The 26,200-nt window shown below is 36.6% G+C and overlaps 1 protein-coding gene across 1 annotated transcript; it reads left to right on the forward strand.

Annotated features, from left to right (window-relative positions):
- Positions 1 to 238: 238 nt before the first annotated feature.
- Positions 239 to 19,339, forward strand: TMPRSS11B (transmembrane serine protease 11B). The gene is made up of 10 exons (XM_033214541.1): positions 239 to 407; positions 4,226 to 4,341; positions 9,703 to 9,818; positions 9,898 to 9,965; positions 11,345 to 11,505; positions 13,233 to 13,271; positions 14,270 to 14,447; positions 16,490 to 16,749; positions 17,101 to 17,243; positions 17,924 to 19,339. Exons 1-10 carry the CDS (start codon positions 400 to 402, stop codon positions 18,083 to 18,085), a joined length of 1,251 nt encoding a protein of 416 aa, XP_033070432.1. The 5' UTR covers positions 239 to 399; the 3' UTR covers positions 18,086 to 19,339.
- Positions 19,340 to 26,200: the final 6,861 nt, after the last annotated feature.

Here is a 26,200-nt window from a genome sequence, read left to right on the forward strand (position 1 = left end):
TAGTATAATGGAATTGGTAAAATACAGAGTTAGGATTACCCCTATATAGTTCAAAGTTGTTTCTTGGTTGTACATCTTAGGTGACCAAACTGGACTGTAATTTTTTCTAAATCGCCAAGTCAAGGAAATTTGTCATTCTTGGGGTGACTCCTATCTTAAAACTATAGAAATGTGACTGTCATTAACACTAGTCAGACAAGTTTCATCTTAGTTGTTCGCTACATCTTTCCCAGCCCATAAAAACCAAGCTGCAACACTGGATGTAGCACATAAGTTAAAAGCTACATCAGAAGGTTCTAACTTTTATCATCACTGTTACCAGCATCGTCATTGTTATCGTTATCTTCATCATCATCATTACCACCATTATACCTGACACTGCCACAACATCAGAACATCATGTACAGGTAAAGGGGATTCCACTGGGGAGAGTAAGTCTGCAAAGTTTAGCAAGTTGCCATTAAGTGTGTTCTGGTTTTTTGTTAATTGATTGCTTTTTATAATTCAGTTTTTATTTCTGGACACTGTCAAGAAACAAGCTATTATCTGAGGTCTACAGGCCCTTTGACATCTCTGGGAAAGTTTTCAAAAGTTAAAAAGAAAAATAATAATTCAGCAAAATTTCTTTTATAATCGCTCATAAAAACACTACCATTTTTGTTTTCTAGTAATGTAATTGAAATCAAATTTTCTAATATTAAAAGGTTTTCTTAGAAATAATGAAAAATATGAATGCCATTATAGATTTTGGACTAATGTACTTTCCAATATAGATTTTGAATTAGCAACCAGCAAACTGCAGGTTCTCAAAACTTCATAAATTTTCAAATGACTTCCTTTTGTAGACTCTCTTTTATTCAAAGTTCCAGGAGAAAGTGAAGATACAGGCCATTACCCGTTTGATCATTACACTTCTCTGCTCCTTATGCACAATTCTCACCCTAATGATTTAAAGTTTTCTATGGAAAAAGACTTATTTTTATAGAATTTGAAGAATTTTGCACCACAATTGTGCTTTAACACATTTCATTATATGAGATAATTCAGGTGCATCTAATTCAAATGGTCTATAAATGAAGTTCTAATAAATGAAAACTATATATTTTTTAATGCTTTGCTGTTTAACTCCTAAAGCAATGCCCAAAAGTGGTTTAAAGGAAATCTAACCTAAGAAGTGATATTTGGCATGGACTGTAAGGGTACAATTACAACAAGACTGATGTTTTAAAATTGTAAGTAATGTACTTACCATCATTTTGATTAACATGATTATTGCAAGTTGATTAAGGCAAATGGTTATGCCACAATGGCAATGAGCTTTCTTTTATTCTTTTCCCCTGTGATGGAGCTGGGTTCAAGCGATTCTTGTGTCTCAGCCTCCCGAGTAGCTGGGGTTCCAGGTGCTCGCCACCACGCCCAGCCAATTTTTGTATTTTTTGGTAGAAATAGGGTTTCACCATGTTGGCCAGGCTAGTCTCAAACCCCTGACCTCAAGTGATCCTCCTGCCTCGGCTTCCCAAAGTGCTGAGATTACAGGTATGAGTCACTGTGCGCAGCCAGCAATGAACTCTTACTTGAAGTAGATTCATTCTAAAAGTGAGGCAATCATAGTTTAATTAAGTACATGAAGTTGGTAAATTCATTGATGATTAATTTTTAACCTATTTTCTTTGTTAAATGAGGGATTCATCTTGTAATACAAATGCCTACCTTTAGAAAAAACTGTTGCTAAAAATTAATTTGGTAAATTAGAGTAAATTATTTCATGAATGGACTTTTTTCGATATTTAGAACACAATTTTAAAAAGTGCAGCTATTATTCAAAAATAATAATAAATTCCTAGAGGCTACATTTATTAGAGGAAGGGTTGAGTTAATCACAAACTTACTGTATTTTAGATATAAAATAATATTTTAAATTATTTTTGAGAAGAGAAAGCCATGTGGGGGGAAAAAGTCATATCAGAACTATAGTCAATAATATGTACTCTTCAGAAATTTTCAGAGCATCCAAAATGGATTTTTAGAGAAAAATGTCTTTTAAGCTGGATAAAGCAGTGATTATTCTGAAACCATTTCAGAACTTAGAATAATTATTTAGGCTACCTAATGTTTAGTCTCTTAGACTAATATGCATGTCTCAGAAAGCCTGAGCTACTAGACTGTTATAACTAGCTAATCCAAAACAAATTTAAGACCTTACTGTCACAGTGCACTTTTATATAGTCATTAAAAGAAACATGTTATCAAATATTAACAAAGTTATATAAATACTGTATTAAAAATGCTATGCCTGAGTAGGCTTTTTTCTCTGAGGCTGATAATAAACAACAGAATTCTGGTATGAAAAACTACATGAAATGTGTCTGAAAGAAGGAGTTTCTTTGAAGAGCTTTGACAAGTAATGTTGGTTCTGCAAAACACTAATTAACAAGTCATCAAAAGAGACAAAGAGGTATAAGGAAGAGGTAGGATTAAGAATGTAGAACAGGGGCCGGGCGCGGTGGCTCAAGCCTGTAATCCCAGCACTTTGGGAGGCCGAGACGGGTGGATCGCGAGGTCAGGAGATCGAGACCATCCTGGCTAACACGGCGAAACCCCGTCTCTACTAAAAAAATAGAAAAAACTAGCCGGGCGAGTTGGCGGGCGCCTGTAGTCCCAGCTACTCGGGAGGCTGAGGCAGGAGAATGGCGTAAACCCGGGAGGCGGAGCTTGCAGTGAGCTGAGATCCGGCCACTGCACTCCAGCCTGGGCGACTGCGAGACTCCGTCTCAAAAAAAAAAAAAAAAAAAAAAAAAAAAAAAAAAAAAAAGAATGTAGAACAGAGTGAAGAGGAAAGAAGTTTAGGTGGAGTTGCACAGTTGTATAAGGTAATGCTAAAAAAAACAGAAACAAAAATGTATCTACCTAAAAGTCAGTTGGTCCTGGATGGGAATGAGAATGAAAAGTTTCACATGTTCACAGGAAATATGTAATTCACCAAATATGTGTTTCCTGATTACAAACTCTTCTGTTTTGCAAGGTTTATTTAGAATGATACAGAATAGAGCTTGAAGAAGCAGCTGAGAATGTTTTGAATTTGAAATCATGAATGTTTATGTTACAGCCCTTCCTCCAATGGACAATTACATAACATAATCTCTCAAGATATGAAAAATAACTAGGGTTCAAACCTCATGTAGATTAAGCTTAGTGTGGCCATACAATGTAACTGTAACCATACACTGCTTTATCTGTATGATGCCGAACCACCATATTTTCTAATTCTCTTTCATCTAATTGATTGGTTTTGATGATAAAACAACTAACTGATCTATTAATTTATATTATGCAAGTAATTTACATTTGTTGTAGAAAATTATAGAAAATAGGCCAGGGGTGGTGGCTTATGCTTGTAATTCCAACACTTTGGGAGGCCAAGATGGGCAGATCGCTTGAGCTCAGCAGTTTGAGACTAGCCTGGGCAACATGGTGAGACCACCAACTCTATTAAAAAGATACAAAAAAATAGCTGGGTAGGGTGGTGCACCCCTGTGGTTCTAGATACTCAGGAGGCTGAGGTGGGAGGATCACTTGAACCCAGTGGGGTAGAGGTTTCAGTGAGCTGAGATTGTACTACTGCACTCCAGCATGGGTGACAGAGTGAGGCTCTGTCTCAAAAAAGAAAAAAAAAAAGAAAGAAAGAAAGAAAATAAAAAAAGAAAAATTAGAAAATATAGTTAAGTTAAAAGTAAACAAAAAATCTATAATTTTATTACATAGAGATTACTGCAGTTGACATCATGGTGTTTCCATCTGCATTTATCAAACCTATAATTAAAACTTGTTATATTATGTATTTAATTGTGTCTATAAGTCTTTATATGTCCCTGTGCATGATATGGCTGTAGTTTACAAAAATACAATCAGACTACAACTAATGTTTTGTAACCTGCTTCAGTTTTTTAAAAAAGCAAGTCAATTTCTCTTCGGCAACATGAGGACAGAAATCATGTCTATTTTGCTTATTGATATATTTCCAGTAGCTAACCTTGGCTCAATAATGATTTGTTAAGTGAATGAGCATTATGGTCTATCCTCTTTGAGGCCTTTGAGGTTTCTAGGTTTTCAAGTAGCATAAAGGACTAATGTATACATTACAATTCATGTACTATGAGTTGAAGGAGAGGCAGGTAGATTTTGATTGTTATTATCTGATTTGAACCAATTTTTTCCTCTTTCATAGGCACGGCATATCTTCCCAAAGATCTTGGTCACTGTGGACTATGATCTTTACTTTTCTTGGAGTGGCAGCAATCTTGGGAGTAACTATTGGTCTTCTTGTTCATTTTCTGGCAGTTGGTCAGTATAGATTATTTTCAATTTTCATCCTTGCTATAAATCTTTTAGTTTTAAAAATTGAAAAAAAAAACATGAACATTAAATTTCTTCTTGGGAGTTTTCTTATTTACTTACTATTTTATTTCAACACAGTTTATTATAACACAGAAGTTTATAAAATTTTTTGAATCAGAGGCCTCCTTGTAAATTATATCACCAACTATGGGGGTATGAGCAAGACAAATGTTCAATGATTTGATGTCAATATTCATTGTCATTAAAGGAGCTTATAGTAGGCTTGTAGTTGAATTGTTACATCCTGTAGTAAATACATCTCACACTTTAGAGATTCCTTCTCTTCTTGGCTCAATTCTGCTATTGGTTATTAAGATATGATGAATAAGTAGCAATGAAAAATCTACAGATCTACCAATGACTCTTTTAATAGTAGATAGTCAACCATGGTTGAATGGCTAAATGTTTGCACAAACATGGTTTTAGTTTTAAAACTTTTATTAACAGTAGACTCACAAAGCTTAGTTTCCAATTTATTTTTACCTTTCTGAAAAATAAGTCCTTAAACTTGTGTAGTTATTTAATATTTAAAAATAAACTTAACATCCATTGTTCCACTTTATCTTCCCAATAATCCTGTGAGCTAGAGATGATAGATTTTACTACTATCCTTATTTTCACATACAGTATACTGGGGCTCAGGAAAGTAAAGTGACTTGCTTGATATCACAAGCTTTTAAGTAGCATAGCTTGCTTAAAAGCTTAATATTAATATACTTAATAGTTTAAGTAATTATACTACTTTATCATAATTTTTCTGAGCTTTATATCTCTGAAATATGTAACCCTATACAATAATGCAATGTCGACAAATTTTGGCTGACTTAACAAAAATGACATTTTTTCTTTCAACCTGGCTTCTTTTCCTTGGTTTCTCCTCAGTCCTCTTAAGAATTGTCTTTCAGAAGGGTAATGGGTGCTCAGTCTCCTGTCTGCCATATCAATCTGTATCTTTCTGTCCTCTCTTTCCCTCTACTCATTAAAAAATAACATTCTTCACAAAATTTCCTTAAGGACAGTGCTCTGAGTTTTCAAAATCAAGCCCTTGTGAATAAATCCAGTTTTTCAATATACACTTTGCATCTTAACAGGTCCCCTTTCCTGGGGAAGCGGTGCCTTAATAGAAAGGAGTGGTGCAAAGGGGAACTACAGCACCCTGGCTGGAGCAGGAGGTGCATGGGACAAGAATTCACCCTTGAATGCCCCTACGTGGTCAACCACCTACTATTTCAGATATAAGGCTAGAGTAGCTTAAATTGCTTACAGCTGAATTACTTGAACTGCAGTCCTTGTGAAGTAAAAATGGACACAAACTCTGTGGTAAAGGTTGTTTGAAGTCAGTTTGAAAGATGGGTTTTTGCTCTAGGACTCTGGCTTAGGAACGAATATAATATTTGTTAATATTGAGAACAACTTAAGCTGGATAACAGATACTGTAATCTTTCATTTAAGTGGTATGAAATTAGCTGATTGGCAGCTATTGTAATCCCTCATTTAAGTAGTATGAAATTAGTTTCCCTCTCTAAATACATCTATTATTTCTCAATCAATTTTTTTTAAACTTTTGAGTTTCCACTTTTTCGATTAACTCAGAAATAAGTATTTCACAAAGATCATTATTCTAGAATGACTTTGGTTCATCTCTTTCTCAACCGTTTTACTTAACAATGCTATTTCCAAAAGATTATATACACATGTATAATCAATTTCATAATTCTTCAGATAGTTTATCTAATAGTTCCAAACCCTACCTTCTTCTCAGAATCAGCTGTTGAGTGCTTTTGAAGTAGTGTTTATTCCCTACGGCCTACCCTTAGATTAGCTCATTCAGCTGGACCAGGGCAGGACCTACCCATGCATGCCTTTTGGAAAGTCTGTAGTGATTCTGATACATAGGTGGTGTTACTATCTATTAGTGTAAGACAGTGTTTTAGAGAGGTAATAAAATAATGTCTATCTTAAGAAAAAAGACTTTATAAACTTTGAAATGGAGGGCAGTTTACCATGACAGATTACTGTTTCTGTGTCTGTAAAACTGAAAATCACTGACCACAGTATAGAATATAGAATAGACTTCCATTCAGTTTATCTAAATAATTATATTAGCTCAATCTGCCATATCAAAATCCACAGATTGGCTAGGTAAAACAACAGACATTTTTTCACAATCCTGGAGACTGGACTTTTAAGACCAATATGCTGGTTGGTTTCTGAGGAGACCTCTTTTCTGGCTTGCAAATAGCTGGATTCTTACTGTGCCTTCCTGTGGACTTTCCTCTGTGTGTATTTTGGGAGATGGCATGAAGTGAGTGAGTGAGAAAGAGAGAGGGAGAGAGAGCATGCGCGTGAGAGAGATGTGGTCTTTCTTTTCTTATTAGGTGCCTAGTCCTATTGGATTCATGTCTCAACCTTATGACGTCATTTAACCATAATTCCCCCTTAAAGATCATGTCTCCAAATACAGTTACATTGGTGTTTAGGGCTTCAACATATGAATTTTGGAGAGGATACAATTCAATCCATAATAATAATCAAGTGAAAATTAATTATAAAATGGCACCTTGAACTGATAGAATTCTCCAGTAAAACCATAACTGGAATCAGAAATCTAAACATAATGGTTTCTTGGAATCTGGGCATGATATATGAGACTTTTGACAAATTAATCTAAGTACTTGTAAATACCCTGGTTCAGCATTCTGGGTCTAACACAAGGTAAGCAGATTCTAATTATTTACTTTAGTTCATTTGGTGACAAACTTCACAGATGAAAATGATAAAATACTAGAAAGAAGAGGGTCTTAGAGTTTATTGTAATTTAGTTTTTGTTTGTTTTTGTTTTCTTGTTTTTTGGAGATGGAGTCTCACTCTATTGCCAAGACTGGAATGCAGTGGCATGATCTCAGCTAACTGCAACCTCCACCTCCCAGATTCAAGCGATTCTCCTGCCTCAGCCTCCCAAGTAGCTGGGACTATAGGCATGCACCAACACTCCCAGTTAATTTTTCTTTTCTTTTTTTTCTTTTTTAGTAGAGATGGGGTTTCACCAGGTTGGCTAGGCTGGTCTTGAACTCCTGACCTCAAGTAATCCTTCTGCCTCTGCCTCCAAAGTTCTGGGATTACAGTCGTGAACCACCGCACCAGGCTGCAATTTAGTTTTTGTGATTAATAAAGAAAATTCCAGTGGTTTAAATACACCAAGACAGCACAGCAGATTTGTGATGGGGCTGGAACTAGCTCCTCTAGCTTCATATGCATTTGTCTTTTCAGGAAACTTCTCAGACAGACTTTGGCATTGGGGCTTTTGTATGTACTGGTTACCATAAGGAAGAATATAGGAATCTATGGAAATATAGGAAACCAGTTTTTATTTTATTTTATTTTATTTTAAAGTTATTTCTAACTTATAGGGTAACAAATTATTTCAGCTCAGGAGATCATACTTTTCAGTCACTTAGCGACTACATGGTGTATGGTAAAGGTGGATCAAAAGCACAAGTGCTCTCAAAATACAGGAATGGCTAATTACTTAAACAAAACAGGTACTGTTTCATATTAGTTCCTGTTTTTTTTGAGATGGGGGTCTCACTCTGTCACTAAGTCCGGAGTGCAGTGGTGCAATCACAGCTCACTGTAGCCTTGAACTCCTGGGCTCAAGCAATTCTCCCACTTCAGCTTCCTCAGTAGCTTGACTACAGGCGTGTGCCACCATGCCCATAAATTTTTAAAAATTTTTATGGAGACAGGGTCTCACTATGTTGCCCAGGCTGGTCTTGAACTCCTGGACTCAAGCAATCTTCCCACCTTGACTTCAAAAAGTGCTAGGACTATAGGTATAATCCACCGCATCTGGGCAGTTCCTATTTTTAAAAGATTTGTCCTGTTTTAAATTGTGGTGACCTAATGTACCAGGTGAAACAGTTTATATTTGGGGAAAAGAAAAAATGGAGATATGAGACCTTGTGACACACAGCAAGCACCACCCATCATAAGCTGTAGAGAAATAAAAGGGCACCATGCTTTCACACTGTTGGTGGGAGAGTAAATTAGTTCAACCATTGTGGAAGACAGTGAGGTGATTCGTCAAGAATCTAGAACCAGAAATACCATTTGACCCAGCAATCCCATTATTGGGTATATACCCAAAGGATTATAAATCATTCTACTATAAAGACACATGCACCCTTATGTTTACTGCAGCACTGTTCACAATAGCAAAGACTTGGAACCAACCCAAATGCCCATCAATGATAGACTGGATAAAGAAAATATGGCACGTATACACCATGGAGTACTAGTCAGCCACAAAAAGGATGAGTCCATATCCTTTGCAGGGACATGGATGAAACTGGAAACCATCATTCTCAGCAAACTAACACAGGAACAGAAAATCAAACACCGCATGTTCTCACTCATAAGTGGGAATTGAACAATGAAAACACATGGACACAGGGAGGAGAACATCACACACCGGGGCCTGTCGGGAGGTGGGGGTCTAAGGGAGGGATAGCATTAGGATAAATACCTAATGTAGGTGACAGGTTGATGGGTGCAGCAAACCACCATGGCACGTGTAAACCTATGTGACAAATCTGTGTGTTCTGACATGTATCCCAGAACTTAAAGTATAATAATAATAATAATAATAATATAATAATGGCAATGGAGTCCTCCAGGAATAACATCAAGGAATAGAAATCAGGCCAGCAGGCAAAGGGCATGCAAAAGGGTGCAAGACAGTATATCATCTAGAAAGTGAAGGATGACTGATGCTTGTATGTTTCCTGTATTAAAATTGCTTAGAAAGATTAATTGAGTAACTGCTAGGCTGAGTTTAGACTATACATGTAAAAGATGTTTTATCTCTAGTGCATACTCAGGTGGATTGTTAGTGATTGTGGGCATTGCTGTTTTGAGAAGGGTGCTGAGGGTGTATCTGGACTTGGCAGGACAGTAATGTCTATTATCACATAAAGGGAAATGGGGGGGGTCATTGAATGAATTATATGGAGTTGCCATTTTTGGAATAAACTATTGTTCACTCTTCTCCTTTTATTTTTCTCCCTCCCTTGGATTATTTCTAAACTTGGGTTGAATGTTGAGGCAGAGGTATAAATGGTTAAGGCAGAGGTATAAATGGTTAAGGCAGAGGTATAAATGTTGAGGCAGAGGTATAAATGGTTGAGGCAGAGGTATAAATGGATTATTTCTAAAGCTGGGTTGAATGTTGAGGCAGAAGTATAAATTGCTTTAAAGTCACTTTCCACTTTAAAATTCTTTGAGGTTTTTTTTTTCTTAATTTTGCAGAGAAGACTTACTATTATCAAGGTGATTTTCATATTTCTGGAGTCACATACAATGACAATTGTGAAAACACAGCTTCACAAGCCAGCACAAATCTAAGCAAACATATTGAGACTAAGGTAAATCAGAGATTTTTAAAGTTAATTTTATTATAAATTTGATTGAAATATATATGGTGACTCTTTTTTCTCTTGTCAGATGTTAAATGCATTTCAAAATTCCAGTATATATAAGGAATATATCAAATCTGAGGTCATCAAACTTCTGTAAGTACAAGTTCATTCAAGATTTTATGAAAGGAAAGTAGGTGATATATCATACAACCTTGATTTTAGATAACAATAATACCAAAAAACAAACACAAAGAAAAACAGAAACAAAGGAAAGGAAAGAAAGGGAGCAATGAAGGAAACAGAAAAAAGAAAAAGAAAAAGAAAGATCAAGTTCTCCATGAATGAAAGTATCACTGTATCTAGCAAATTTCTGTTCCAGGCAAGAGTCGTTATATACAAATCTTTAATCTTCATACCTGAAAAAGAATTATAAGGTTATTGGTGGTGGTCAGTCCTAATTGACTGTTATGATGAAAGATAATTATAACTCCATGGAAAACAAATAATTCAACTGGTTTGTTTTTAGCCCATACCTTCCCTAAAAACATCCTATTTAGTTTCCTTAATGATTATCATTCTTGCAATGGCTGTGGAACAAAGACAATATTTTAAGATAACATTTGTCTAGACATACATATGAAGGATGCCTGAAGATAGTGGTGGTAGGGAGGGATGCAGGGAGGAGGGTATGGTGTATGGGGGAAGAGTAATGAGGGTAGAGCTCACTTGTAATTGGTTATTGTTAATATCTATTCTGGGGAATTCTGAACTCTCAAAACAAAACAAACAAAAAATCCAGCTGACCTAACCAACCTACTTATCTACAGACAAACAAAAACCTTCAAAGGCCCTATAGTTGATCATGATTATTTGAAAGTGAAATTATGGATTTTTAAAAAACATTCTGATTGATATGGTTTGGTTTGAAAGTCTTCCAAAATGAAGTAATCTCTTTTCCTGATTAATAAAAATAGTGTACTGAATATATAATTGAGATGTTCTTCATGCTTTAGAATTCTCTTTCTGAGCTTTCTCATTGCATAGATCTGTTGGGGGCAGACTGGTTATGTATTAAAAAGCCATGGGAAGAGGTTTAGCACTGGCTTCTAAACATATGCTGGAAATTGTGTTTTGAACGCTTCCCTGCCCTGCCTTTACTTTCTCATTGATCTCTTTCTCTAAAATGAAGTTGTTAGAGAAATTCTGTATGAGAGCACTGGTTTTTATTGTATTATAGTAAGACTTCATGCCAATCATTTCTTGGCCAGTATTCCGTTTCCTGTATGTGTTTGAAATATTCTGATTTTAGTTTGTGGTCTATATTTTCTTCCTTGAATAGTATGTCTGAACTAGACGTACTAGAAGATTTTTTAGGTATCTTTGCATTTTATACATGTTTAGATAGTATCTGTATATTTTTCTTTAATATATGTAAAGAAAATGTGATAATTAAAATGTGTGAAATTTAATGTGTTCACAAAACCTCTGAAAGATCAAGAAACAGTACATTAAAAAATTTATCTTGTTTCTAGGCCTAATGCCAATGGTTCAAATGTACAGTTACAGCTGAAATTCAAGTTTCCTCCAGCAGAGAGAGTTAGCATGAGGACTAAAATCAAGGCTATATTACATCAGATGTTGAAAAACAACATGGCAGCCTGGAACGCAGTTCCCGCTTCCATTAAACTCAAGGGTATTTGGCTTATTTCCATTATTTTCTATGACATAGGTTTTTTTCTGGATTTTTTTTTTTAAATTACTAAAAAGTGAACTAAGAGTTTTAGTAATTTGGGGAAAAAAAATATGCGTACCTAACTCCGTCACCCCTAGCAATGACTTGGTAGTGGAAAGGGCAGTAGTGCCAAGGAATCATTGTCTCAAGAATGATAGGAATGATAGGAATGATAGGAATGTAACATTGCAAGCATGGATGTAAGTTTGGAAGGGTTTGGCTATTATGCGTGGGAAAGGGGGTGAAGGGTTCTAACTGAAGTATCTTTTTTTTTTTTTTGAGATGGAGTCTTGCTCTGTTGCCCAGGCTGGAGTGCAATGGCACCATCTCGGCTCACGGCAACCTCTGCTTCCCAGGTTCAAGCAATTCTCTGCCCCAGTCTGGGACTACAGGCGTCCGCCACCATGCCTGGCTATTTTTTTTGTATTTTTGGTAGAGAGGGGGTTTTATCATGTTAGTCAGGCTGGTCTCAATCTCTTGACCTTGTGATCCGCCAGCCTTGGCCTCCCAGAGTGCTGGGATTACAGGCATGAGCCACGGAGCCCAGGCAAAGTATTTTTCTTTTCTTCTCCCTACTTTTGTCAGGATCTCATGACAGAAAGCAGATTTAGGGCTTTCTTGGTCTTCCAGTAAGGAGACTGCAGGAGTAAGAACAATGTTGGGGATGGGAGTTCTTACCGATTCTTGTGAGAAAACTGGAGTAATACCACTTTTAAAGAAAAAAAAAAGCTGTCTGGAAAATTCCCTAGAAAATAAGGGAAGAAAATGATAAGGTTTTGCCTCCTTACAGAAAGTGAAGTTTGTAAAGATCGTGAAAGTTCTGCAAAGGTCTTGAAACTGTCACTTGGATTGCTAAAAGGCCAGCTAGGTGATAAGCATGTGGTTTCAGTGTCCAGTTTCATGGTTCTTGCAGCCAGACTATTAATCCTAGCGTCCTTGAGGACTTGAAAGGCCAGCAACATCTGCCAGTTACTGCTCTTTTGCCACACGATAAAGATCCCGTTACCAGTGAACCACTAGTAAGAAGTGAACCTGAGGTATAACTTTTCAAAAAAGCAATAAAATTTTTCTGTGAGTAGCTTTTGGGAAAGAGGGATACATTGTTTACTCTCTTTCTGTGTCCCATATAGTCAGCATTTTCTGGTGTTTCTTTAGTTTCCTACTCGTCTCCTTCTCTCTGAAGTCTTTTACCAATAGGACAAAGATTTAAATTTAAGTTCTCAAAATTTCATGATTCATTCTTAGTAAGGAGATTTCCCTAAAAAGCAGGATAGGCCCAATGAAGTATAATTTTAATTGGGACATTTTTCCTTAAAATATACATAATTCTCAGCATTTCAGAGTAAAGAGAATTATCATGGGGAAGAAATCCCTGCCATGATCTCTTAAAAATATTTGTAAGGGTGCCAGCTTCTTACAGCACTGAATATTTTACTTCAATAATCATAAAACTGATTTTTGTTTTTTATTCCTTTTTCTCTTTTCCTAGGCTACCTAGCAGAGAGATGGAGAGATGGCTATAATACAACAAATAAGAGTCAGAGGGGCTGAAAATACCTGAACTACTCCAATAGTTAAATGTTGGACAATATTGGGTTAGGAAAGTTAGCATTTATGTTCTTAGGTTGAAGTCAATTGCTTGGTGGTATTTGGTCAATTTTATATTTTGTTTTGTTTTTCACTTTCAGAAATCAGCAAGGCTGCTTCTGAAATGCTTACCAACAATTGTAAGTTAAGGACTTTTTTTTATTATAAATTTGATGAACTCACAGGTATTTTCTCTTTATTTTTCCATTAAAAATATTTGAAATATATCACGTGGAAATCCCATAACACACTTTCCGAATTACTGGATATACCAGATATTGACTTAGAATTTCTCTTTGAAAAACATTGGTCTATTAATTTTAACATTTATTTAAACATATATAAAAAGTTAAATAAGAATTGATTCCAAGTAATAAAATTGTGAGTGAAAAGTATCATATTTATATATGTTAAAATGAGAAAGACTGAAGGAAATGACAATTTAGCATAAGAATAAAATATAAAACCTGGCTATATAAAATATATTTATTAAAGATAAAAACAGTTCTGCATCTTAAACATTATTATTATGTTTTGCTTTAGAGGTGGGATGTTGCTATGTTGTGTGGGCTGGAGTGCAATTCACAGGTGCAATTATAGTGGACTACAGCCTGGAACTCTTGGGCTCAAGTAATCCTCCTGCCTCAGCCTCCCAAGTAGCTGGGCCTAATGGGAGCACATCACTGTCTGGTTACACCTTTTAAATACATTCTCTTTAGAGTATCATGTTGTCCACAAGATACATTCATGCATTCATTCACTCCATGGATGTTCATGGAGTGTCTTTTGTTCACATGGTGTCTTACAGACAGCAGTGCATATACTATGCAAGATGTAGACACCAATGAAGCAAAGTCTCCACCTTCAAGAATCTGCTTAGAGACAAGAGTTATAACACATAGACACAACAAAAGATAGTGGTTGAAAGATGTTTGAGACTGGAAAAGAGGGTAAGTAAGAACCATTCAAACCAAGATAGAATACAGAACCAACACAGGAATATCTTGTAGGAAAGAAACATCATCAATGAGAAGATGTTGAATAATCACTGAAGGGTTTCAAGTAATTTTTAATGATATATTTTTTATAATGCATAATCAATGATACCTGCTCTTGTGTAAATTAATCCTTTCTCTAGGTTGTGGGAGACAACTAGCCAACAATATCATAACTGACAACAGAATTGTGAATGGAAAAAGTGCCCTGTTGGGGGCATGGCCATGGCAGGCCAGCATGCAATGGAAAGGCCATCACTACTGTGGAGCCTCCCTGATCAGCAGCAGGTGGCTATTATCTGCAGCTCACTGCTTTGTTAAGTAAGTTTAAACATTTGACTAAATGAAGGATGCTGGGTGCAAAACTATTTTGAATAGTATGTAGGGGTTAACTTAACGTGTCAGGGTTCACCAAGACCATATGAAATTTACAATCACATAGAACATTTAAGATCACCTGCATAATTAAAGAGCAGGAAAAGCGTTTAAATTAGGGAAAGGAGAGAAAAGTGAATGGAAATATTAACATTTTCCAAATAGGTACCTTGGCCTGACATTAAGTGCTTTACTTAACATCATTTCATTTAATCACAACATTCAAATCTGTATGGAAGGTATAGTTTAAACTATATGAAGACGACGAAACCAAGGCTCACTCAGGAAAGGTGACAAATCTTGGCTAAGATCACTCAGCTCTTTTGTTTGTTTGTTTGTTTGTTTGTTTGTTTTTAGACGGAGTCTCGCTCTGTCGCCCAGGCTGGAGTGCAGTGGCCGGATCTCAGCTCATTGCAAGCTCCGCCTCCCGGGTTCACGCCATTCTCCTGCCTCAGCCTCCCGAGTAGCTGGGACTACAGGTGCCTGCCACCTCGCCCGGCTAGTTTTTTGTATTTTTTTAGTAGAGACGGGGTTTCACCGTGTTAGCCAGGATGGTCTCGATCTCCTGACCTCGTGATCCGCCCGTCTCGGCCTCCCAAAGTGCTGGAATTACAGGCTTGAGCCACCGCGCCCGGCCTGTTTGTTTGTTTTTTGAGATGTAGTCTCACTCTGTTGCCCAGGCTGGAGTGCAATGGCGCGATCTCAGCTCACTGCAACCTTTGCCTCCTGGGTTCAAATGATTCTCCTGCCTCAGCCTCCCGAGTAGCTGGGATTACAGGCACGCATCACTGTGTCCAGCTAATTCTTGTATTTTTAGTAGAGATGGGGTTTTACCATGTTAGTCGGACTGGTCTTTTTTGTTTTGTTTTTGTTTTTTTTTTCAGTCAGACTGGTCTTGAACTCCTGACCTCGGGTGACCCGCCCGCCTCGGCCTCCCAAATTGCTGGGATTATAGGCATGAGCCACCATGCCCAGCCTAGCTCTTAAATAATAGAAATTGAATGTGAATTCAAGTATGTCTGACTCCAGTTACTAGGTGCTTCCTTGTCTTGCCATACAGAAATTTATAATCTAGTTGAAAAAATTTAAATGTCATATATTAAAAGTACAAGGCTGCATAGTGTTGTAAACATGACATGTATTACAAAGATAGTAAGTACTATGGAAATTTGAAGAAGAAAGACAGCATATCCATCTGATGTAAAATTTAACCTGGACCCAAAAATTGATTATATCCAAAGGAAGATAAATTGTTCTATGAAAAAGACATATGCACTTGTATGTACACCACCGCTGTATTTACAACAGCAAAAACATTAATTCAACCTAGATGTCCAGCAATGGTGAATGGATAAAGAAAATATGGGTAATATATACCATGGAATACTATGCAGCCATAAAAAAGAATAAAATCATGGACTTTACAGGAACATGGATGCAGTTGCAGGCTATTATCCTAACTAAGTGAATTAATGCTGGAACAGAAAATTAAATACCACAGTTCTCCCTTATAAGTGAGAGCTAAACATTGAGTACATATGGATACAAGGAAGGTAACAATAGACATTAGGGCCTACTTGAGGGTGGTAGAAGGGTGAGGGTCAAAAAAGTAGCTATTGAAACCGAGGGTATGTGGCAATAAGACTAATTTTGGGCCCCATCCACTTATGGGATTGAGGATGCTCATGTGATTCCTGACCAAATTAAATGTTCAGAAACTGTATGGAACTGAAGAAGCAGGGGAAAATATCAGTGACTCTACTTGAAAGGATCTGCAGAAAGCTGACAAGTCAGAGTCCTCAGCATTATTTTTATGTGACTGCAACATTTACAACAGCTCCATGTCAAAGATATTTTTCCAAATAGAATTTTAGTGGATTATAGTGTTGTTTGGAAACCTCATGCCTTAAATTTGTGAGATAATCACCACTACGAACACTGTTGTGACCCAGAAACCAAGTGTATTCTAATTACATTGTGTCCTCTAGGAAAAATAATTCAAAAGATTGGACTGTCAACTTTGGAATTGTAGTAAATAAACCATATATGACACGGAAAGTCCAAAACATTATTTTTCATGAAAATTATAGCAGTCCTGGGCTTCATGATGATATTGCCCTTGTGCAGCTTGCTGAAGAAGTTTCTTTTACGAAGTACATTCGCAAGATTTGTCTTCCTGAAGCCAAAATGAAGCTCTCAGAAAATGACAGTGTTGTCGTTACAGGATGGGGAACACTTTACATGAATGGTAAGTTTTTTTTATAAAATCATAATAGCTGCATGGGAATAACTATTTAATCAATCAATCATCCCCTCATGACATTAATCAATCAGTAAATGTACTGAAAAGAAAACCAAGTGGTAGGACAAAAAGCATGATGTCAAATTGTCTTCACTTCCTAAAACTTCTCTACGAATAGGAATTGGAAAAATTGAAATTATGTTAGGCAGCCAACAATTACAAACACCTGAAAGAGACTAATCTAACCTGGGACTGGCCTGACTCTTGGTGACCAAGAGAATCTGCTTTTTGCTATAGATATTCTTTGTCCCAGCAAAGTCTAAGATCTGTATAATATGCAGTACTTATTGCTTTTAGGTTCATTTCCAGTGATACTTCAAGAAGCCTTTTTGAAGATTATTGACAACAAAATTTGCAATGCCCCGTATGCATACTCTGGTTTTGTGACTGATACAATGTTATGTGCTGGATTTATGTCAGGAGAAGCTGATGCATGCCAGGTATGTCTAGTTACATTAACCAATTGTTTTCTTCCAAACAGTTAATCAAAGGCAAGTTTTTATCCACATAAAATATTTTTTTGTGTTAATGATATTGACATTGTAGCTTTGTATTTCAATACACTAAAATCTATTAATATGTTAATCCCATTTATGTACCAGACACTAGCCTACATGCTAGGGATGTGGAGGTGAACACACTCCTGCCCTTGTGAAGTTTCCAATCTAGGAATTCATACAAAGAATAATACTTAGAAGAAGTTTGCAAGATGAATTTTGTCCTACTTTCTGGGCAACCTGCAGACCTAGAATGTTGTCTTCTCTTTATCCAGAGATGCATCAGGAGTCTGGGCATGTGCCTATGCTACTCGTTCCTCGGAGGCTTCATCATAGAGACTTAAGCTCAGTGCACGCAGCTAAGTCACCTTCTCCATATTCAAGCTGCACTCATTATATAAGTCAAACTCTGGTTTGCTCAAGTCAACATTTGGCAGTTTTAGGCCATATACTCTGGTTTGTAGCTGTCTTGCGTTTAAAAAAAAATCCTAAGGGTTTCAGAGTTCTAAGCCCAAAGAGAGTGAATTGGTTTCAGTGCCCAGGAGGTATTGGCAACTCCATAGGAGAGGTAAAAGGAAATTGTTTGTTAAGACAAGAAACATTTTTTTCTTTTCTTCTTCTAGAATGATTCTGGTGGACCACTAGCTTACCCTGATTCCAGAAATATCTGGCATCTTGTTGGAATAGTAAGCTGGGGTGATGGATGTGGTAAAAAGAATAAGCCAGGTGTCTATACTCGAGTGACTTCTTATCACAATTGGATTATATCCAAGACTGGACTCTGAAAGAAAAGGAATTATACAAAGGAACATAAAGACAACTGCAGGCCATCCTTATTTATCTTTGGCTTCGGGATATTTTTATTTTGATTGTTGGTAAACTAACTGTTTTATTTATATAAAAATATAAATGTCTTTATTAATATCTTGTTATATCTAAAACACTGTCCTTGCATTTATTAATCTTTTAAATTAATGTAAGAGATAGGAAGAGGCTGTGTGTAGTGCCTTATGCCTATGATCATAGCACTTTGGGAGGCCAAGAGAGGTGGATTGCTTGAGCCCAGTAGTTTGAGGGCAGCCTGGGAAACATGACTAAATCCGTGTTCAAAACAATACAAAAATTAGCTAGGCATGGTGGCGTGCACCTGTAGTCCCAGCTATTCAGGAGGCTGAAGTGGGAGGATTGCTTGAGCCCAGCAGGTCGAGGCTGTGATGATTTGTGATTGCGCCACCACTGCACTCCAGCCTGGGCAACAGAGTGAGATCCTGTCTCAAAAAAAAAAAAAAAAAAGAAAGGAGAGAAGGAAATAAAGAAGGCTAATACATAATTTTTCTTAATAGCTGAGTTGTGATTCATTTTACTGTTATATTCAGAATTGACCTTGATTTGTTTTCCAGAATCAAAACAAAATAAAATATCAATTTTAAAAGTATGAGAACATATATAGGGGATTTATAAATGAGTTACTTTTTATTATATCAATTATAATTTCATTTTGTTAAACTGGAATATGTACGACAGTGTAAATTAATTTTTTACTTATATGTGAAATGATTCATGTATCTCATAAAATCATGCAATCTTGCAGTGAAGAAGGAGTGTCAGAGGTCCAACTAGACTGAGTCTTTCAATTTACAGCTCAAGAAACTGAAGACCAGAGAAGAGAAATGATTTGCTTAAAGTTGCTCTCCATCATCTGTGATAAATTGATAAATTTATCCTTACACAAATTTGTCCTCATTGAGTTTAGATCCAAAATTTGTCAAGAATTAAAGAATGACTTTTGAGTGGCAATTATTTATACAACATTTTCTTCATATTCATGTTTTGTCATTTGCTTTCTCTTGTAGTAAAATAATATGAGGTCATCAAGGGCGGAGAATTGTGTGGCATTTCCTTATAGTAAAAGTGCAATCATATGGATGGCTAACGTTGTAATCTCTACAAATTATTTACCTTATGTAATTTTCCAAATGTAAAAGTCACCAAAAACTTAAAGGCCATTAAAATAAACTAAAAAAATACTCCTTTCTTCAGTTGTTTGTAGAGTTACTTTTACTCTTTATTATAAAATATGGCTCAAATGACATGCATATTGACATCAAGCAAATCTATAACCAACTGTGACAAGATGGTTTCTTTCTCTCCTCACTTCTGTTTCAGGCCAGCCACACACATTTATTGAGTCCCTAGTGTGTTTCAGGAAATGTCAGGTATAGATACAATGTCTTCCTTCAAGGATACCGCATTTAGTGAATAAAGATAGGCACTAAACACATAAATAAGATAATTTTACATTATGATAAATGTTATAAAGGAAATTAAAAGCAATGTGATAGAAAATGATGGAGCAGATAAACTGTACTTTAGATTGGGAAGTCTGAGTGACATCTCTGAGGGGATAGCCGTTTGAGCTGTACCTAAAGGATGAAAAGCCAAAACGTAGAAAACATATGAAAGAAAAGATATCCAAAGGGAACAAGTATAAGATCCAGAGAGAGAGAGAAAAGTGAGATGGATATGTGGGGCAGAAAGAAGGCCAATGTGATTGAAACCCCATGGATAAATGAGAGATGGTAGGAAAGAAGATGGAAGAGGTAGCTGGGGGCCAAGTCAAGTACCACTTGGTAAGCCATGGTAAAGACATTGGATTTTCATTCTAACTGCAATGGGAGGCCCAGGAGTTTTCCAAGCAAAGGGAGTGAGATAATCTAATACACACTTTGAAAAGATTACTTAACTTTGATGAAGACAATGGGCTGGAGTGGGGGTGAAGAGCACAGAATGAGATGCAGGCAGACAGGTTAGAAAGCTACTGCAGCTGTCCTAGTAAGAAATGAACACATATTCACCCTTTTCCTTGGGCTAGGAATATACCTTGGTAGGATAACAGAAGACATCCTTTTATAGTGCAACTCAAAGTAGAACAAACTTTAATATTACTAAGAGGTCAAAGGTATTGCAGGCTGTGTAATGATTTCCTTGTCTTGAGGATAGTTAATTCAGAGGTCAGACGTTACAAACATTTAATTTATCCCCAACATCATGAGTTGAATCACAGTCTGTCCCTTGCTTCTTCCAGAGGGAAAACAAATGGAACTGAATGAGTAATAACCCAAATATGGAAGAGGAAAGTGATTGGAAGGAAAGGGTGGATGGGAATTTGAAGGAGAGTGGGAGATTGGTGGAGGAAGAGAAGTTGTGAGACTAAGGGGTCCATAAGAAAGAAATGAAGAGTGAAGGTTTCTCAAGATTGAGGCTCTCTGGTTGAACAAGGAGGGATATGATAGCATGAGCAGCCAATCTCCGGGCTTGGTGTAGGTAAAGAGCAGGTGGGGCAAATTATATAAGGTAAAGTAGTTATTATTCAGCCAAAGATGGATTCTTTATGGGGTGCAATAGCAGCCTTTACTTCAGTCTTAAGAACTTAGAATCTTCACATTCATATGGACTCTATGTGTGACGGATCAGCTAAAAGTAAGTGTTTTTTCTTTCTTTCTGGTAGTAATAGACTGCACCATCCTGGCCTTCTGATGTTAACAGCACATTGAGAAGTTCACACAAGCAAAGAATTAGAGGTCTGCCTTGAGAAATAAAACCAACAACACTAATCACAATGCATGAAAATTAAAATGCTAAATTGACAAAAGCGTCATTATTTGCATTACAAAATTAGTCACCATTTTATTAAAAAGTAAAAGATTTTCTTAAAATGCTTTTACTACTCATAAGTGGTATGGAAAAGAAACCAGAGATGAATGATTAAGGAGGTATCTTATGCTCCCCTCATCCCCCAGCTAAGCAGAACAAAACAAAACAAAATAAAACAAAAAACAACTTGGTCTAATTTAATTCTTTCTTCCTGTTTTTAAGTAGGGGAAGTTGAAGTCCATTTTGAAGGAATCCACTGAGCAAGAATTTGACAAAGAGCATACCATTACTGACTAGCGGGACCACAACTATTAGTAAATGTCCATATGTTCTTGAGAAACATAAAAATTTATGTGCTTGAAATATGAAACTCTTTGTGATATAAGATATGGATATAGTCTTGTGAACTATGAAGCATAAGCCAGATCTTTTCGTGAATGTAGTGCTAATTAAAATGGCATTTTTTTAAAGATTAAAAAAAATTAATGCCATATATGATAGCACAAAGTTGACAAGGTTGTTCCCTCCTTCTTGCAAAGCCTCCAATTAACCAACTAGTTTTGGCTTTAATAAGGAATTTTTGAAAGTGACTTCCTTGTTCAAGGATTGTGTCTACTGTAGAAACACCTCCAACTTATCAGTGCATGAGAACTCTTTTTTGACTCATAAGGCAGTATTTTGTTATGCAACACAGACTTTTCTATAAATGCATTCAAGGAATACTTTCACTGAAAAATAAATCCGAAAAGAAGAGACAAAGTGATAACAAGTATCTAAAAATGTTTTTAAGTTTATTTTTAAAAATTTGGTCTTAGAGGCAGAGTGCAGTGGCTCACGTCTGTAATTCCAGTACTTTGTGAGGCCCAGGCAGGCGGATCAGAGGTCAGGAGATCAAAACTATCCTGGCTAACACGGTGAAACACCGTCTCTACTAAAAAAAAATACAAAAAATTAGTCAGGTGTGGTGGCAGGCGCCTGTAGTCCCAGCCGCTTGGGAGACTGAGGCAGGAGAATGGTCTGAACCCCGGAGGTGGAGTTTGCAGTGAGCCAAGATCATGCCATTGCACTCCAACCTGGGGGACAGAGTGAGACTCCATCTCAAAAAAAAAAAATTTGGTCTTAGATATTGGTCTAATGGCTCAAAGCCTGCTAGAAGCTTTCCTCCATTGACTAGAATTTTTATTTTTATTTTTTGGCATACCCGCAAATATCTTCATGTTCTCCTCATTGAGCTTGTCATTTGCCATTTGTCATGACTTAAATACTGTGATCAGTCATGACATCTACACTCACTGCCCCTGCCCCTATCTCCCCATTCACTACCTAGCTCGGCAAAAGCACAAACATGGTTCAATCCAACTCTTCAACTTTTTAGTGCATGTACCATAGTTGTTGATTTTAGCTGGAGAAAAACACACATCATGCTGACTACTCTTTAAAATCATAGTCATAAACTTCAGCTAGATCCTTAATGCTCTCTGAAAATCCTTTTGCACTTCCTTAACCAAAACGCCCCCTTATTCTCCTAAATAACTCATTCACTTCTCTCCTGCTCTTAACTCCAACACTGTCTTTTTCTCCTCCTTACACTCACCAGATGATCATGCTCGTTATTTCACCAAGAAAACAAGAGGAACAAGATGAGAGTTTCTACTGGCACTTACCATAAAAATCTACAAATCTACTTGCTTCTCAAAGGGCAGTATAGGTAACTGAACTTGAGCTAAACAGCCTTTGTGCAAATGCTGGCTTTGCCATGTACAAGATGGGTGACTTTGGGCAAATTATTTGAAATCACTATGTCTCAGTTTCTTTGATGTGATATGGGGATAAGAATAATATCTGCTTTATGGTGTTGTTTTGGGGTATTCAAGGAGTTAAAAGTAATGTACTTAGAACACATAGCAAATGCAAGATAGATGTTAGCTGTTATTGCTGTCTATCCTCCTTTTTGTTACAGTGGATTAACTGTTTGTACACCACTCTAAGGCCAAACTCTGCCCTTGTGCTAAGAACCCATCTGTACTCACCTTCTCAAAGATATTATTTCTGTAACTGTTGCCCATCCCTGTTTATGTCATCAATTTTACCCTCTATACTGGATCATTTCCATAGACACAGTAACCTCTGCAATATCTTCCAGATAAAAACATACTTATTTTTTAATCCTACATCTTCACCTGCTATATTTCTTTGTGAAACTAGTTCAAAGTGCTGTCTTTTCTTCCTTTCCATTCATTCCCTCTCAAACTCACTCCAAATATTGACTTAGATGTTCCTCCAAAACTGCATTAGTCATGGTCACCAATGAGTTTCATGTTGCAACTCCAATGCTCAATTCCCAATTCTTCCTTTAATTAATCTATCAGTAATATTTAGCATTGTTGATCATTTTTTATGGGAACACTTTCTTTATCTGGCTTCCAGAAAAAAAAAATATTTTATGGCAATCTTTCTATGTCATTAGCAATTTCTTCTCAGTTTTTCTGCTGGATCTTCCACATCTTCCCCAACTTCAGACGTTGGACTGTCCCAGAGCTCAGGCTGATATCTCGCCTCTTCTCTACTTACACTCATACCCTGAGTGATCTTATCCAGTTCAATGGCTTTTTATTTTTTTTTTCTTTTTGAGACAGAGTTTCACTCTTGTTGCCTAGGCTGGAGTGCAATGGCGTGATCTTGGCTCTCTGCAATCTCCGTCTCCTGGGTTCAAGTGTTTCTCATGCCTCAGCCTCCTGAGTAGCTGAGATTACAGGTGCCCACCACCATGCCTGGCTAATTTTTTGTATTTTTTGTAGAGACAGGATTTTACCATGTTGGCCAGGCTGGTCTTGAACTCCTGACCTCAGGTGATCCACCCACCTCGGCCTCCCAAAGTGCTGGGATTAGAGGCATGAGCCACTACACATGCCTGTTCAATGGCTTTCAATGCCAACTCTATGCTTCCACTTCCAAGTGTTTTAATTGTAGCTCTAGAAGTCACTGTTTTGCCATCCTCCTGAACCTTCGGTGGCATATCTCTAAAATTTCCTCTTGGAAATCTAATGGGCAGTTTTTATTCGTATGTCAAAATAGAATTGTTCATCTTTTCTCAGTCTTCTACATTTCAAAAGCATGGACCTGAAATCATCATGAGTAACATATATTTGAGACATTATTTTTTGTTAATTTCATTATTGGATTTTGTATAGGATAGACTTAATATACAGCTGGACTGGGAAAACTCTATCCTTTTCTTTGGGAACACTTTTCTTTGGGAAAAAAGTTGCTTAGCTTTGACTCTTGGCCAAAATAAGTCCAGTGAGATTTATGTGAGGTTTAAAGTCTGAAGCTCTCCTAGCAACCTCTGGGCCATTTTGTTTTACAGACCCAAGATCCTGCTGAGAAATTCTGCCTTGAGTGTTCATGAAGTTAAGATTCATCACATTGATTTTGGTGGTTCAATCTGGAGACAAAATGTGCGTATGTGTGAGTAGGGACCACGGGGCATTTGCACCTGTATATCTCTTGGCTCTCCTAATACTTGCCTACACTCTCTCCCTTGCTGCTTTGCATTCTTTACTTATTTTTACATTTTGTATTGATATATAATAGTTTCTACATATTTTGGGAGTACATGTGGTATTTTGATACGTGTGTACAGTGTATAATTATCATATACTTTTAAATAAAAGTTTTATGTGAGTACTCTGTGTAGAGTTTTATAAGTCCTTTCAAAAATTCAAACTTGTAAAGTATTTGTAAATTTTAATAATTAAAGTGAAGCAATGATGTGCTGAATCTGGCTTGCAGTAATGTACAAGAACTGAGTGTTAAAACTTCAAGAATCATATAAGCCAGTAGTGAAACAGCGATAGTTAAAAATTAAAGGTAGTAAATACTCAAAATGCATGATGTCTTCATTATTTTAAATTTTGTTAGTATTCATGGTCTTGAGATTATTTGCATATGTTGTATCTATAAGATGGCGATATATAATAGAATGCTACTGCTCATCCTTGCCTAAATCCATAGTGATATCATGTATATAGCTTGAAATTGGCCATGGTGTATTTATACTGTGGAAATTGGCAAATGTTTTTAATTAGCTCCCACCCACTGGTATCAAGACCTTGTTGTTAGACACTAACCTCATACCACTGAATGTAATTATTTCTCATTTATATTTTTGAAAGAAATTTTCACCAGATGATGCAACTGGGGCACAAATTCTGTTCGATAACATTACAAACTAGCTTTTGGCCACTGTGCCAGATGTGTTGTTAAATGCCGTAAGTACTGCCTGCTACTGATGGTGGTGAGTAAAGTCTCTTATTGGTTTTTATTTTTCATAATTTCAATGCAAGAGAAAGTTTCAGAAGAATCTGTCTTTGAACCATTTCATGATGATATGTGTCAAGGGCATTTCAGACTTACAGTTTATAGTGATTAATGGGTTTCAAAATAACCCAATTATATTAGAATATGTTGTTGTCCTGCATAATTATTATGCTTTACTGTGAAAATTAAATAATTATATTACACTTTATTTTTAAAAATTATTTTATTTTACTTTATTTTATTTTTTGAGATGGAATTTTGCTTTTCTTGACCAGGCTGGAGTGCAATGGTGTAATCTCGGCTAATTGCAACCTCCACCCCCTGGGTTCAAGTGATTCCCCTGTCTCAGCCTCTTGAGTAGCTGGGATTACAGGTGTGTGCCAACATGCTCGGCTAATTTTATATTTTTAGTAGAGATGGGGTTTCACTATGATGGCCAGGCTGGTCTTGAACGCCTGACCTCAGGTGATCCACCTGCCTTGACTTCCCAAAGTGCTGGGATTACAGGCGTGAGTGAGCCACTGCACTTGGCCAGTATATTATACTTTCTTGCGTTGTTGCCTTAAAAATTAATTATCTTAATTTAAAATTTGTCACAATAGGCACTCATGGTTGAGAAAACAAAACTTTATTTTCACTAAATATAGGAATACATGTTATACAAGAATCCATTAAATAACCACCTCAGGTTTTATAAATTTAGATTTATGCTCTTTAAGTCAGATTTATCTCATCTGCTAAAGACACCATTCAATGAGACAGAAATCACTAATCAGAGTAATGAGAGAGCATTCCCACACTACCTTTCCCAGGCATTTGAATAAAAAAGAGAAGATTTTAAAAAATCAAACCAAGCCATCATCAGAGAAGGTAACTTAAGAGCCAGAGAGGTACTATGTTGTAAATTAATCTGGCACTTTTTTAAA

This window comes from Trachypithecus francoisi, unplaced genomic scaffold, assembly GCF_009764315.1.
Source record: "Trachypithecus francoisi isolate TF-2019V2 unplaced genomic scaffold, Tfra_2.0 Lachesis_group1, whole genome shotgun sequence".
Lineage (NCBI taxonomy): Eukaryota > Metazoa > Chordata > Mammalia > Primates > Cercopithecidae > Trachypithecus > Trachypithecus francoisi.